The sequence below is a fragment of the Camellia sinensis genome, chromosome 10 (genome assembly GCF_055761805.1).
Source record: "Camellia sinensis isolate YWXY chromosome 10, ASM5576180v1, whole genome shotgun sequence".
NCBI lineage: Eukaryota > Viridiplantae > Streptophyta > Magnoliopsida > Ericales > Theaceae > Camellia > Camellia sinensis.
In genome coordinates, this window is record NC_138970.1 from 67,229,428 (window position 1) to 67,245,896 (window position 16,469).

Sequence of the window (16,469 nt, forward strand, 5' to 3'; positions counted from 1 at the left end):
ATTAGGAATTAGAGACGGATTTCACTCTAGGCAAACTAATTCCTTAAGAAACTTGAATTCGAAGTGTTAACGTTCCAAAATCACCAAACAGGGTCGGATTGGCACAGAACTTGGCACACACGACCGCCTAGGCACGAGAGACTTGTGGGAGAAGACGGGACTGTAATCGGTTTCCCGGTTTGGGAGTTAGAGCCGTATTTCGGTCTAGGCAAACTAGTTCCTTAAGAAACTTGACTTCGAGATGTTGACGCTCCAAAATCACCAAAAGGGGTCGGATTGGCACGAAACTTGGCACACACGACTGCCTAGCCACGAGAGACTTGTGGGAAAAGACGGGACTCCAATCGGGTTCCCGGTTTGGGAGTTAGAGCCATATTTCGGTTTAGGCAAACTAGTTCTTTAAGAAACTTAAATTCGAGGTGTTGACACCCCAAAATCACCAAATGGGGTCAGATTGGCACGAAACTTGGCACACACGACTGCCTAGGCACGAGAGACTTGTGGGAGAAGATGGGACTCCAATCGGTTTCCCGGTTTAGGAGTTAGAGCCATATTTCGGTTTAGGCAAACTAGTTCCTTAAGAAACTTAAATTCGAGGTGTTGACACTCCAAAATCACCAAATGGGGTCGGATTGGCATGAAACTTGGCACACACGACCGCCTAGGCACGAGAGACTTGTGGGTGAAGACGGGACTCCAATGGGGTTCCCGGATTAGGAATTAGAGACGGATTTCACTCTAGGCAAACTAATTTCTTAAGAAACTTGAATTCGAAGTGTTAACGTTCCAAAATCACCCAACGGGGTCGGATTGGCACGGAACTTGGCACACACGATCGCCTAGGCACGAGAGACTTGTGGGAGAAGACGGGACTGTAATCGGTTTCCCGGTTTGGGAGTTAGAGTCGTATTTCGGTCTAGGCAAACTAGTTCCTTAAGAAACTTGAATTCGAGGTGTTGACGCTCCAAAATCACCAAAAGGGGTCGGTTTAGCACGAAACTTGGCACACATGATCGCCTAGGCACGAGAGACTTGTGGGAGAAGACGAGACTCGAATCGGGTTTCTGGTTTGGGAGTTAGGGTCGGATTTCTATCTAGCCAAAATTATTTACTTAACTATCTTTGTAATTATATAGTAATTAATTTTTTATGTTTTTTTGTAATTAAAATATTAATACATAATTATATTGTCACTAATTATTTTTATTTTTTATTTTCAGATATTTCCTGAGTAGTAGTTTGCTTCTTGTGGAATGCAGCCGTGTGAAGATTGCGAGGGACTTTTGTTTATGAAGAAAACTTTTATTTTTGATTTACATTATTTAGATTTGTGAACAACATTATGTATGTATTATGCAAAATTATGTGGTTAGATAATTTTGATGATGTGTTGTTATAAATGGGAGAGTACTTTAATTATGGATGAAATTTTATTTATATACAGGAATTTTTATATTATTATATAGTTATCGATTTTTTTTAGTTATTTTTATTTAATACAGGTAATTTGCATATTTTTAATAATTTTAAAACTGCATTTTTTGTTAGAACTAGGTTTTTTGCGACGGTAGCGTAGCCGTCGCCAATGATATTGGCAATATGAACAAAAGGCCTTTAGCGACGGTACTTTCACCGTCGCAAATAATATTTTTTAGAGACGGCACAGTTTTCTATCGCAAATAACAGTATTAATGACGGTATTAAACCCGTCGCAAATAACCCTTTTTAGCGACGGTATTTTTACCGTCTCAGATAAACCCTTTTGCGACGGTATTTTCCCGTCGCAAATAACCATATTAGCGACGGTATTTTAGTGTCATCTCAAAACTTCAGATTTTTACAGATTAATTGCGACAGTATTTTGCCGTCGCTAAAAGACATTTTTGCCGTCGCCAATATTTTTGCGACGGCGTTTACCGTCGCTAAAGACCTTTAGCTACCCCTTTTTTTGCGACCCCCCTTGTACCGTCGCTAAAAGCTATTTACCGTCACAAAAAAGCATTTGAGACGGCTTCTATGGTATTGGCGACGGTATTTTACCGTCGCAAGAAAGCGAATTTTTTGTAGTATATTGAACATGTGCATCTCATTTATATCTTTGTTAAGATTCATATATTGTGATAGATTGTCTCTACTGGATTTTGGCTTACCCTACTTAGGAAAATCATTTTCAGGTGCTGGTGACATGCTTATAGCGATCCCGGTTTCCCCTCCATTGGTTATTGTATTCCGGACTTGGCTCCGTAGATGTCGGTTGTTATATATGTTTCTTTTCCGTCCTTTAATTCCTTATATATGAGTTTTAGGATGTGTTGGGCAGGTTTGTAACAGGTTGGTTGTGATTAGAAACAAATGGTTGCTACCCAGATTTTGGTGTCTTCGCTCGAGCGAGCTCTGTGTTTTAGCTCCTTCACTCGAGCCAGGGTTCCTTCGCTCGAGCGTACGTCTTCATCTGGTTTTGGACCTGAAGGTTGCATTTCTTGGCTCGAGCGAGCTTTTCTTTGCTCGAGCGAGCGAAGACTATGTTTTGGATTTCTTCGCTTGAGCGAGCTTTTTTTCACTCGAGCGTGCTTCTGGGTTGCAGACCTGATGCTTCGAATTGTTGGCTCGAGCGAGGCTTTCTGCGCTCGAGCGAGGTTTTTTTGTGTCTGGTCGCTCGAGCGACCATTTCTTCGCTCGAGCGAGCCTCGAATATATCAATTGGCAGCAGCGGATTACACTTTACTTTTCCATCACCTTCTTTACACAAACCCTAGATCCGGCTGCTCCTCTCTCTATATACACCTTCTCTCTAAGATTCCATCTACTCCTAGAGTGTTTCTAGCCTAATCTCTTTGTAAAAAAGATAGAGGGTGGCGTGGGCTTCACTTTAATCTGAAAAATCGCGAATTTGGAGCACTTTGAGTTTTCTTCATCTACTCCTTTGGGCTTCTAACTTCGAGGTAGGGATACCCTACTCCATCTTATGAGTTTTGACATAAATATTAGTCATTTTGATTAGATGGTGTTGTTTGGTAATTTTGGGAAAGTTCGTGTTTGATTTGAGGTTATAAAAAGGGGGTTTTCAAATGTTAAACCCATGTGTATATGAGACCTTGGAAAATGGAAGAATTGTTGTTAAATTAATGAAATTGAACCTTAGGGTTGATATTTGAAAAAGGGGGAAAATGCCCTAATTATGTTGAATAATTTAATTTGAATAATTAATTTGGGAAAATATGGAATTGAGTTGAAAGTCATGAAATTGAAAAGTTGTGGTATTGAATGGTGTAGTTGGTTTAATTAACCACTCACCTATGAAAATGTTGATAATTTATCTGTTTGATAAATTTATTATTTGTTTAGTGATAACCGCTTTGGGCTATCGGTGGAGGATAGTCTTGATTGTTGTAGACATTGTATGTTGATTAGGGAAAACTGAAACTAATCACTTGGAATATGTCATTGAATATGACAGTTGGAATAATACATCGAAATTGTGTATTGATTGGTCATGGTATATGATGAACTGTTTAAATACATTGTATATGTATACTGTTTGGAAGGAGATATGGGATGTACTCCATGGTTTGAGAGAATATAGGGGATGTACTCTCAAACCTGTTTGGGAGGAGATAGGGGATGGACTTCATTGATAATTGAAGTATTGGAAGTGTTTTGATATGAGTGTAGTCTCATTTACTTGTTTGGCTAGATAATGAGCCATGTTTATAAATTTGAATTGGAAGTAAAGGAAGGTGTAATGAAATATGAACTTATCTGTCATGGAACTGGAAAGTGTTGTAAGTTGGTTTACAAGTGTTAATCATCTATCGAATGCTAACGTTTTAGTAATTTCTTATATTTGGTTTAATATATCTCTACTGGGCTTTGGCTCACCCTATATGGGAGATCATTTTCAGGTTCAGGTGATATGCCACCTCCAAGGACATAGCTTGGGAGGCTTGAGGCTGATAGCTCTTTTTGTTGTTCTCTTTTGGTATTACATGTAAATTCAAGCCAAAATCTTAATGTGTATTTGAGTTAGTACTCTCTTTTTGTAACCAAGTGTTGGCTTGGAAAGTTGTAAGCTTGTAGAGCATTTACTTTTGTTGTCAACATGTAATACTTTTGTAATGAATACTCTGATAAATGGAAATATGTTTTATTCTCGCATGTCTATGGATATCTTGAATGTTGGGTTTATGTATTATTTTGAGGGCGTTACAACATGCCTTCTCCAAGGGCTTAGCTTGGGAGAACCTAGGAGCTGAAGGCTCTATTTTTCTTAACTTGTATTTAATATTTGCACAAGTCTAGGGCTTTATATGTAAGGAGTTTAAGACTCTCTCTTTTGTTGTAACCAAGCTTAGTCTTGGAAAGCTGTAAGCGAGTACGGCACTTATTTTGTTGATCATTAAGTTAGTATCATATGCTATACATTTAGGGTAGAGCTTATATGAATGTATATCGCATGTGTCATTTTTTGTAAATTAACTCTGATTAATGAAAGTTTATTATTTTGTTTATGTTATCTTGTATTAGTCATTTGCAGATGAATTATTGTAATTATATTAGGGGTGTTACACCACATAAATTTGACTTGCACAAAGTGCACTTGCAGCCCACACAGAATAGATTTGCACTTCATACAGACTCGACTTTCATCCCACACAGAATAGATTTGCACCCTTCACAGACTGGACTTCTATCCCCATACAGATTGAATTGGCACTTGAGTATAGATTGAATTGAAATATACTGCGTGATTAATTTTTTTGAACTAATTTTTGTAACTATTTTTAAAGTTGAAATATAAAATATTTGGTTGAATTTTTAAATTTTGTCTTCTATTTTTTTCTAAAAAAATAAAAAATAGTTTGGTAAAAAAAATCATTTTCATTTTCATATGATTCTGTCTTTTTTGAACAAATATATATATATATATATTTATATTTGTATGTTTGAATATTTTAATTTTTTTTATAATTTGAGTTAATATTTTTTCTATTTATTTTCATCGAAGTTTACATATATTTTTAAAATATATATTTTGAAAACATACTAGAATAGAGTCTGTTAGGGTTTGTCTTCTATTAAATTATCATCCCAACTTGAGAGAGTATTTGGGCTTAGTACGTCCATTTTGAAATTGATTTCGGTGATATGAACAATTCACATTTTAAGACTTATTGAGTAAAATATTCATGTAAAAAATCAATATAATTGGATATCGGTAACCATATCTTTGAATCGTATTTATTTAGAAAAAATGGACGATAAATATAATTTTAAGATTAACCATCAATTTTTTTATAATACAAATTTGGTTCAAACATATAACTATCAATATTCGATCATTTTAATTTTTTGCATAAACATTTTTCTCAATGAATCCTAAAAAGTGAACGGTTTAAATTATCAAAATCGGTTCCGAAGTGGATCTACGAATCCCTAACATTCACTCAAGTTGAGATGACCGATATGAGAGAAATCTAACGTTTTATTTTTATTTTATTTTATTTTATTTTTGTGTATCATTTACCCTCAGCACAGCTGTATTGTTTTAATTTTTATATTTTTACTTAGATGCTTAAATAATAATTTTTATTTAAGTAATTTTAGATAGTTTTATTATTCATACTAACTAATTATATTTTAGTTATGTAATTTTTAAAAATAGTGTATTTTGTTTATTTATTTTAAATTTTAAAATTATATATTTAATATTAGTCTCATTTTGAAGATATCATTAATATCTTTTCAACAAAATTAATTTTATAAAAAATAAATTTATATATTAAAAGTTATACATGTTTTTTTCTAAAAAATAAATGAAAATAAAATAAAAAGGAAAAAAGAAGAAAGAGAGAAAATAATAGAGAACCCGAGGAAGAGAGAGGGGGGGGGGGGGGAGACGAACAAAGACAGATGAAAGAAATGTAAGGAAGAAAGAGTTTTATTTGGTGCGTGGGGAACAATCTCCAACCTTTATAATTAAAATTATTTTATCCAGTTGTCTTGTAATTATAAAAAGCTTCTCCCTGATTTGTAATATGATTTTCTTATTTTTTTGTGTGGCGATAATAGTCTATAGCTAGACGCACCAGTGGGTAAGTTGTGAATAAGAAAAAGAAAAATGAGTGAGAGTACTAATTAGTGTTGTCATTAATGATGTGGCAGTGGGTCTTATCATAAATGATTTGATGTTTTGGCCTGGGTATTGTATTTTTTTTCTTTTTTTATTGAGTGTCATGTCATTAGTGATCTTTTTAGAGTTCCAAAATTAGTGATCTCTATCATTGTTGTAAGAAAAATTGAGTTAAACGAAGTGATATTATTTGGCTTTGCTACACTTGTGCTGGTTATTGAGATGAATTGGATAAGGTAGCCATGGTGGTAGGGTTCACTTTCTTTATGTATTATTTTATGATTGGATGGTAATATTATAAAGCCGGTGATGCCATGATTGTATTATACAGAGTATCATTGCTCTATTAAATTTTTATTCGAACGAGACATGTTTAAAAAATGGGTCAAACCATAAATCAATCTAAATTGGTTTTGTGACACTCGAATTTTCTTTTTTAATTTTAATATTGTAATAAATAGAATTAAAAAAAATAAAAATAAATAAATAATAACAATAATAATTATAATAAAAAATAAATAAATGTATAATTTAAGAAATTGAGAATTAATCAATTAAATTGTTAAGGAAATAAATTGTGAGACACCACAAGTTAAATATTTTAGTAAGTGATAAGTGATGTTTTATAGACGTGGACTTAACGTATAATCATAAGTGATTTTAAGAATTACAACTTTTATAATTGAAATAATATAATAAATAAATAAATATATAAAATAAATAAATAAATAAACAGCCAAGACTTCGGTAGGGCCAAGATGACCCTTGGCAAATTCCTAGAGACAAAAGCAAGGGCCAAACAGGTGGCCTAAAGACACCTACGTGCAGGTGGCACGAGAGTGAAAATCAACGTGTGTAATATAGTTGGCTTGGGCCTCACTCTTTTGTTTAGGTATAAGTAGTGAAGTGAAGTACGTTGTTGAAGAACAGACACTACAGGAAATATCAGTTTTAACGACGTTTATTTAGCGACGTTTTATTAAACGCCACCATTTATAATATTTAATGGCGTTTTTTAAACGTCACTTTTTTTTAAAATTAAAACGACAACGTTTCAATAACAGAAGACGCTTGAAAGCGCCTTCAAATGTCTTTCTCTCTCAATCTTAAATGGGCTAGCTGGTGAATACTGAGGGAAATCAAATATATAATACATTTTGTGGCCCTAATCTCTTACTCACCCACTCAGTCTGTCGTTCGCGCTCTCTCTCTCTCTCTCTCTCTCTCTGTAAACCTCTCAACGGATGGATTCATCTTTTGCTGATTCATCTCAAAATGATACAATCTCGGTGATTCATCTTGGCGATTTCGATTTTGATTTCGAAATTTATGTTTCGGTGATTCTTTCTCTCAATTTCGAAGCCTATTTTGAATCTGAGAACAATTGTTAAAGCCTTTGTAAACCCTTATTCTGAATCCTCACACCTTCAAATCTCGTCTCTCTCTCAACCCTCTCTAAAACCTTACCATTCTCACAGATTCATCTTTGAGATTCAGAGCGGTTTCGATTTCGAAGCTCCACCGCCACCACCGTCTGCACCGTCCTCACAGCACTGCCAGCCTTGCCTGCGAGAGAGAAAACCTTCGTGCGACGCCATCTCGGAGGCTTTCCTTTGCTCGTCTCATCTCTCCGGTGACAAGATCTCGCCAAAATCGGCCTCTCCACAGCGGCGTTCTGAGGCTTCTTCCGGCAACAGGACTCCATTCATTGTCTCTCCCAAGGCCGTCTATGATTCGCAGACTTGTCTCGATCCTGATGCAAGCAGAGTTAGTTCCTTCTCCTTCTTTTCTGTATTCGTTTAAAAAATGTTGCATTGTGTGATATTTCGATACATGTATCATATACATACACGCATGTATAGTTAAATTACCAAAGCGCAAAGAACTGTGTATGAGTTTGGAGCAAAATTGAAACGACAATTTGATCTAAAACTGTTGATGAAATTGGAACTGATTTGACTGTGTTGTCACTAGTTATAGATCCAGGATACTATTTCTTTCTTGGAACGAACTACATTCTCTTTTCTCTTTTACGTTTTGTTACTAAACTTTTTTAGTGAATGGAACAGGATATTCTTACAGAGTGTTCTGGAAATTATACTTGGGGGTGGAGCTGGGACTCGCCTTTACCCTCTTACAAAGAAGAGAGCAAAACTAGTTCCTTTAGGAGCAAATTATCGCCTGATTGACATTCCGGTCAGGAATTGCCTGAACAGAAACATATCAAAGATCTATGTTCTTACACAATTCAATTCTGCATCTCTAAATCATCACCTTTCATGGGCATACACAAGTAACATGGGTGGCTACAAGAATGAAGGTTTTGTTGAAGTTCTTACTGCTCAGCAAAGCCCAAAGAACCCCAATTGGTTCCAGGTAGTATAAAATCTGAACTCTAAACTAGGAAAAGAGTAATCTGCCCCAGATTTCTAATGTACCTCATTATAAGTTGTGGTTTGATGCAAATAGCTGCTATTAGTGCATCACTTACAAACCAATTTTGTTTTGCTTAATGCCTCATTTTCCCTTCACTTCAGCGTTTGCTAGACACCCTGTATTGATTTGTATTTTTATTGGTTAGTAGGGTACAGCTGATGCTGTGAGACAGTATTTGTGGCGATTTGAGGAACACAATGTTCTAGAATTCTTGATTCTTACTGGGGACCAGAATTTCGGCTCTAGTATCCCTAATTTATTGTTGGATTGCTGCCAGGGCACATATGATGAATTCCATTTGAGATGTTGACAGGATTCATCAAAGGTGGGTTCTATCATGTTGATATGTACATATACTTTTATGTGGCTTAATTGTGTATGTACATTTACACTATTGTCATTTTAGGCTATATATGACCAATCCACCTTTTTGCAAGTCCAAAACAATAAATTAAATAGCCACCTTTGTCCCTTCTTTGAATCTGTTATTATTATTTTTAAATATTGATATGGTCTATTAAATTTTTTTTGCAGCTGCAACTGATAGATTACAACCCAGATGTTCTTGATGAGTTCGTTCTATGGACCGAGAGTAGGGATTTGGGTGATGGTCACAGAACAATAAGGATGGTTAATAACATTCGCCTCAATGTCGATGCTTTTAATGGTGATAAAAATCACGGCGGTGTTCACGATGGCACTACTATTGTTCTTTGGGAGTGGAAGAAAGGCGACAATCAGCGTTGGAAGATCGTTCCCTACTGTAAGTTATTGAACACTATTAAAGGTGTGAAATTTGTGGCAAAGTTTCCATGTCCTCTTCACTCTTCTCTTGTACATTTGTATGAGCATCTCCATCAAACTAATAAATTTTTAATCAATGTTTTTTTTTAAAAAAAAAACACTACTTTTCTATTTTAGCTGGCTATCTTTCTTAAATACACTCTTCAACAAACTCTATTTTCTTTTTAATCTAAAATAATTTTTTATAAACTCAACACAACATCTTTAAAATAGAAAAGTAATATTTCTTTCATGTTTGGTTAGCCAAACCACTAGCTACATTTTTAATCCTCTTAGAACAATAACTAAGATAGCTAGTTTCAGGCATGTTACATGGACTCTTTAGAATAAATCAAATAAACAATGGTGTGAGATATGTACTTAACACTATATATATATATTGCAGTCTATAAATCAAATACCTCTTTAACACTATATTATATATGATACCATTTCATCTCACTTAATAGTTTAAAAATATAAAAATACAACCCTTATTTTGCCAAGTTGGCGAATACCAAACATCCATGTCCGAGTCTATGTAACATGTGTTCGAGGAGATGGTCTAAGTCAAGTTCTTGTTTGAGCAAGTTGAACCTCTTTTGTCATGCATAGAGTGTCTCGGCTGCTAAGGGTGCCTTTCTTTTTGCCTTTTGCTTTGTTGATCTGTTGTGGATGTTGTTTGCAGGATATTATGGAGTTCCCAGGTCTAGAAATGTTGTTTTGTGCTGCTTCTACATAATACTATGGAAGAGATTGCTGCGCATTCTCTTTGTGAGTAGTCTGTGTTTGTTTGCTATGTTGTGTGTGAAAATCTGTGGTCGGTCAAGATTTCCGCTACTCTGCTATTGCACCTACTTGTTTACTGATTGTTATATGATCTCTTGGCTTTATCAATAGCCAAGAAAATAAAAAAAGAGAGTAGAAAACATATGTTATTTAATCTGACGCAGCGAGAACTTTGATGTGTACTACATATTTTCGGACATATATATTTATATGTTATCTACTTGTCTATCTATCTATCTATCTTCATATATAAGATAAATATTAGTTAATGCATCAAAAGTATTGGTAAGCATGTGAAGGCATAATGTGATGTTTTAATAGCCATTTGTGTTTTATGACAATTGTTACTGATAAAATATCACTGATCTTTGCTCAATAATTCTTTCACCAACTTGCCAAGACATTTAGGCATTCAAACTTAGTATAATGGTGAGACCATCCAAAAATAATATTTTCACAGGTTCCTTCTCACCTCTTTTGTTTTAAGACCAAATTTGTCAATGCATTTCATACTGGTTATCATCAGATGAGATCAGTAGCACACCATCTATTCTTGCTGTTGCTTATATATCATTCTCATCTCTACGTTTAAAGAATTGGGCAAGCAAGTAAATATTATTGAACAAAATAGAATATTGAATAGGAACAACAAATGAGATTAATGTTTAGTGTGATAAATGTATTGTTGATTGACTTTGGTAGTGTATGTTTCTCTTTTCTCTTTTACTAAGCAACTGATTAATACAATTAAATTTTTTGTTCTATATACTTCTGTAGTGGATATCTAATTTTGTATCTAATTGTTTCTATTACAAGCATGAGAAGTACAATGGTGTTTTGGCATTTATTACTCAAGCTTTTGCGTATATGAATGACATCCTTGATGAGGTCTGCTGCTATGTTCTGCTTTTTGTGTGTGTGTGTGTGTGTTATCAATTCATGTTATATTCATTAAAAAGTGTAATAAATTATTGACAATCTATCCTTGAGTGTTGTTTTTTGGCATTTATTATATCAGCTATGTTTTATTCCAAAGAATTAATTCTTGACTCTGAAGAACATATGTCATCAATTAATAAACTGTGTTCTTATGTGCATGCTTGTCTTGCGCTCTAGATTTCATTGTTAAGATGAATAAAATGTGGGCTCACACTTCTTCCTACACTTGATTTAGCAAAAGTTAGTTAATGAAATCTGTTGTACCTCCTTTTGTTAAGCTTGATCTAGATCTAAAGAAATTAGTTTTTATTTTTTTATTTCCAAGTTTAAAAACTCTTTTTGATCACATATTGTTAGATCTGGATGTTGGACTAGTGAAGTGCAATATCCAAATAAGCGTAGTAATATCCAAATAGTTTTTATTTTTTAAATCTTTTGCTAATTAGAGCTGTATTGGTGTATTTAGAACATAATGTTATGTATTTTTTCTTCTTTTTGTTCACCGTATATCTTTTTGATAATCTCTTCGTAGACTCAGTGTTGACTTTTAGCTATTTCATAACTGGTCTGGGAAACGGTCACCCTTGTATAAGAAATCAATTATTGGATTGAATGTGTGCTTATGATGGTCAATTGTTGACTTGGCATATTAATTACTGATTGTATGTAATTTTAGTTTGGCCTTTTGATTATTAACTTATAAGACAATTTAAGGTCCACACTGCTCTTGTTAAATTATGCTATGTATGCTGCACTAGTTTGGTAACTTTTTTCATATATTTCTTGTAAAGCTTGGGAGGCTTTGCTTGGACCAAACCAGTGGTACTGCAAAATGGTACGTATTCTTTTCTCATATAATTTTTACCTCTTCAACCTCAATTCTAAATCTCTTATATTTTTACTTAATAGTGCATTATTTCAAAATTAAACAAAGCCTTAATGTTTGGCAACCATTGGTATGTTGGTCAGTAACTTGAAAGGAAAAAAAAAAATCATCCTTGTGGTCAACTATTTTAATTGTGATTTATTTTCTTTTCCTTTGTGGGTGTTTTAATTATTTGTAGGGTGGGAATGCCTCTGGGGAAGAGAGTGATAACATTGATTGGGATACTGAAGATGAACTAGAAATTCAGAATTTTCCTTTGTCTTCCTGTTCAAGTTTGACAAATCCTGGTGGAGAAGCTAATCAAGATATTAGAAAATTAATGTAGAAGTTCTGTTGAAATTATATTTTAAATATTTGTAAGTTAATTTTCATTTGAATACTTGTAAGTTCTAATATATGAAAAAAGGCCAAACCTCAATTCTAAGTTCTAATATTTGTAAGTTCTGTTGTAAGTTCTAATATTTGTAAGTTAATTTTCTATACATTTGACAAAATCATGGTTTTTTAATGTGTATCAATTTTCATATCCTTTGTTTATAGTGTTGTATGTTCTTGGTGTAGCTTAATGATGAAATAAATACATTGCATTATGTATTTGCCTCATCAACTATTAACTCTCAGCCTTTGTTTTGAAACACCCTCCTGTTGCCAGTGCTGTTTTTGGAGCAACAAAGTTGTGGCAGCTGCAACAAGTCCTGGATGCATGCAAGATGGAGCTTAATCCTGAAATCATTGCAGATATTGACAAGGTTCATACAACATACCCAAATCCTTGCCCCTAATCCACCTTGATATATTTTTTTACTTTCTCATTCAGGAATTTTGGTAATTATACTAATGCCCTATTCTAAAGGTTAAAATAATTAAAATATACATGTTCATTCATGTAGGGAATAAATCGATATTCACCAATAATTAATAAAATTTTGATATAATTAACCCAACAGTTTGAATTTTGATACAATTTAAAAGCTTTGCTTTTGACTGTCAGATTTTTATTTGATTTGTGTTTCAGCACACTATTGTGATGAAACTCCTCTACTATGATGATGTCACGGTATGCGTTTCACTTAATTAGATCTTTCAGTTCATTGAATATCCTTGATTTGCTAATCAAGGTATAGAAAATCTAAAATTTGATACTGTTCCCATGAAAAGGCTGAGGAAATAATTAATGCAACTCATAAACACTAGTATCTGCATATGATCTCCATAAATTTGCATCTTTTGTGGTTTGTTCTATTAGTTGTCCAATGGTATTATCTAATTATAAATTATCTCTATGCATCTAAAAGTCCTTCTCCTCTCCCTGTATTATTTGACCACAGAAAATATAGTCACTCACACATTGATCTTGCAGCCTATGGATTACGAGCCTCCATTCTTCAAAAGCTGCTGAGAACAAGAAGCTCATAATTCATGGACAAAAAATCGGCTGAAAATGGAGGTTGGAAATGTCAACAGCAAGCATTTTGTTTTAGCTCTCAAGGTAAAAATAGAATATTGCAGGAACACTTGGTCCCTTGTTCGAAAATTTTAAGTTAATGTTTGCAACTGGGAATTTGTGCAGGTTAAGAGTGCTCGATTTTGCTCTTGGTAGTAACTGAATTGTGTGATCTCTTCCTTTTGCTTTTTACCAAATATAGGCCTTGGATGAGTGCAGTGAGAACCTCAAGAAATATTTCAGACGTTTGATAATATTATATGGACCTGAAGATTTTGATGTTTACAAGTGAAGAGAACTAATTAGAAAATGAATTTCCATAAGTCTTTCCCCCTGTTAGTTTGTTATTAAAATCCCGCACCCCACTTTTTTCTTTTCTTAGCTATTTTCATTAGCATGAACTGAACTCCTCCCAAACCTTCCAAATTATAGGGAAAAAAAAGAAAAGAAAAACTGAAGTATGCTATATTATTCTGTTTCTAATAAATAATTGATCACATTATTGTTGTGTACCTTTGTTTATGTCTATGATTATATCCCAAGCACTGTTGGTTGGTCATGTCATGTGATTGTAATTTGCATGAGTGTTTCTACCTGAAGGGAGGTTTCTCTATCATTTAGAATATTTTCACTAGATAATGCTTCTCTTGCTCCGTTGCTTGCGTATGTGGATGTGGCTTGGACCGTTCACCATATATCTCTATGTTATGCCTTGGGCACAAGTATATTTATGTTCCACTGATTTTGGTCTGAACTTTTGAACATATTTAAGGGTTTAGAAAATGTGGTATGGACATATCATTTCATGATCCTTTTGGCTATTATGGAGTTTTAGTGTTTCATTTGTCTTTGGAATTTTAGGATGATGTAGTGAAGAACCTAGTGACGAAGTTACACTGCAAAAGCTAAGCTTGATTTGGTGACACAAGAAAAATCCAAAATTGTTTTGGAGAATAGCAAGGTTCATATATTAAATTCTGATTTTTATAGCTTGAGTGGATGTACATAGATACTAAGGGTGGAGTTTTTTTTTTTTTGTCATTATTATTACTGTTTATTTTTTTACCGACCTTTAAGTGTTTTGTATTGCCTGGAGAGTTTATGTTGCTATTTAGAGAGAACTTCACAAACTCGAGTCTGATCGCTCTTGCATATATCTGGAGTTCGATATATTTTTTCTTTTTATTTTTTGATTGTGTTTGTTGTTTGATTTTGGTTTAGAAATAATCATGTAATATTTTATTCATGTTATTGTTATTTTTCAGCTTTATTACAAGTATGTTTTTTAGTTAAATATAACAGATTTAGCACAATTTCAAAAAAAAAAAAAAAAAAAAGAGCTATAACGGCGTTTTTCCAAAACGCCACTATAGTGCCAACGGTCATATTTTTAAAATAAAAAAAAATCTATCACGGCGTTTTTAAAACGTCGCTAAATATTGGATGTGTCATTGTATCATTATTTATGGCATTTAGCGGCGTTTTAACGCCGCCTATACTAATTTAGCGACGTTTTTAAAACGTCATAATGTTACAGCGACGGCCGCATCTTCGGCGTTTGGTAATAAACGTCACAAAAAGAATTAGCGGCGTTTTTTAAACGCCACTAAATGTAATCTTTCCAGCAGTGAGAAACGAAGCAAGCGTAAGAAGCGTAGCAAGTGAGGCTTTGGAGTGCGAAAAAAATAGAGATAAATTTATATTAGAAGTGAGTTTTATTATATCTTGAATTATTATAATATGTTTTATACCTGTCTTGAGTTACCATAATATATTTTACGAATGTTTTGAGTTACTACAGTTTATTTTATATATAATTTATGTTTTATGGTTAGGTTAATGTTTCAATTACGTGGATTATTTTATGAACTCTATTTGCTTAAATTAAAACCTATGGATATGTTTGATTAAATTTTAAAAATTATTTGACAATGATCTTGTAAATAATTATTTTCTATAAGTACCACCACGGGAGTCCCATGCCTTGGGAGACTTAAATAACCATTAGCCCCTGTTTGACCACTTTGTAGTCCCCTGTTTGTTGTGGATCCATTGACCCCTGTTTTGATTGTCACTCCAATGACTGTTTTGTACCGTGGTTATAGTTATTTACGTAATTTTTATTTCAATTTCTGCCACTTAAATAATTTATTTATGCAACTTAAATGTTTTAGCTTAAATAACTGCCCATGGCTATTAGGTACTCCTATACTCACAGTATAATATTTCTCACTCTACTATGTGCTTATAGCTGTTACCCCTTTCAGGTGACGAAGTTTAGTGGGATCAAGATGGGGAATGAATCGCTGTATTGACTCTTGTAATACAATAAAACTCAATTAACTATCACTACAAAAAAATTGACTTTTTGCGACGGTAAAATACCGTCGCTAATACTTTTTGCGACGGAAAAATAACTTTTTGCGACGGCAAGAGGGGGTCGCAAATGCAGGGGTCGCAAAAGAGTTTTTGCGACGGCACAGTACCGTCGCTAATGTTTTGCGACAGCTTTTTTGCCTTTTTGCGATGGCACTGTGCAGTCGCTAACAACGTTTGAAATTTCTTGACTTTTTTGCGACGACACAATTTTACCGTCGCTAAAAATTTATTTGAGACAGCAAAAAATACCGTCGCTAATAATTTTTTTTGCAACGGCAAAAACACTGTTTTTGCGACGGTGTGGTGCCGTCACAAAAAGTATTAAAAATATAAAATTTTCATTTTTTGCGACAGTGTAATGTCGTCGCAAATAACGTTTGAAATTTCTTGACTTTTTTGCGACGACACTATTTTACCGTCGCTAGTCGCAAAAAGTATTAAAAATATAAAAATTTTCATTTTTTGCGACAGTGTAATGCCGTCGCAAATAGTATTAAAAAATAATAAAATTTCTATTTTAAATAATTAAATTTCTATTTTTAGTGACAGTATAATGCCGTCGCAAAAAGTAAAACCTACAACAAAATTAATAAAAATATTAAAATTTTCTATTTTTTGCGATGGTGTAATTCAACAGATGCCTCCTCTCCTCTGACATGGAAAACAGGGAAGCAAACTATCCT

General features: G+C 33.8%; 1 protein-coding gene across 6 annotated transcripts; it reads left to right on the plus strand.

The window, feature by feature from the left end:
* The first annotated feature begins 7,061 nt into the window (after positions 1-7,061).
* Positions 7,062-12,487, plus strand: LOC114260780 (glucose-1-phosphate adenylyltransferase small subunit, chloroplastic/amyloplastic-like). 6 transcript variants are annotated; one of them, XM_082891591.1, is made up of 7 exons: positions 7,062-7,897; positions 8,200-8,506; positions 8,715-8,891; positions 9,101-9,329; positions 10,038-10,123; positions 11,869-11,912; positions 12,142-12,487. In XM_082891591.1, the coding sequence occupies exons 1-3, from the start codon at positions 7,860-7,862 to the stop codon at positions 8,874-8,876; spliced, it is 507 nt and encodes a 168-aa protein (XP_082747717.1). In that variant the 5' UTR covers positions 7,062-7,859; the 3' UTR covers positions 8,877-8,891; positions 9,101-9,329; positions 10,038-10,123; positions 11,869-11,912; positions 12,142-12,487. The 6 variants fall into 6 exon arrangements, with proteins under 6 accessions (XP_082747717.1, XP_028056770.2, XP_082747716.1 ...); XM_028200969.2 differs by lacking the exons at positions 11,869-11,912; positions 12,142-12,487 and having other exon boundaries at positions 10,038-10,124; XM_082891590.1 differs by lacking the exons at positions 11,869-11,912; positions 12,142-12,487 and having other exon boundaries at positions 9,163-9,329; positions 10,038-10,124.
* The last annotated feature ends 3,982 nt before the right edge of the window (positions 12,488-16,469 follow it).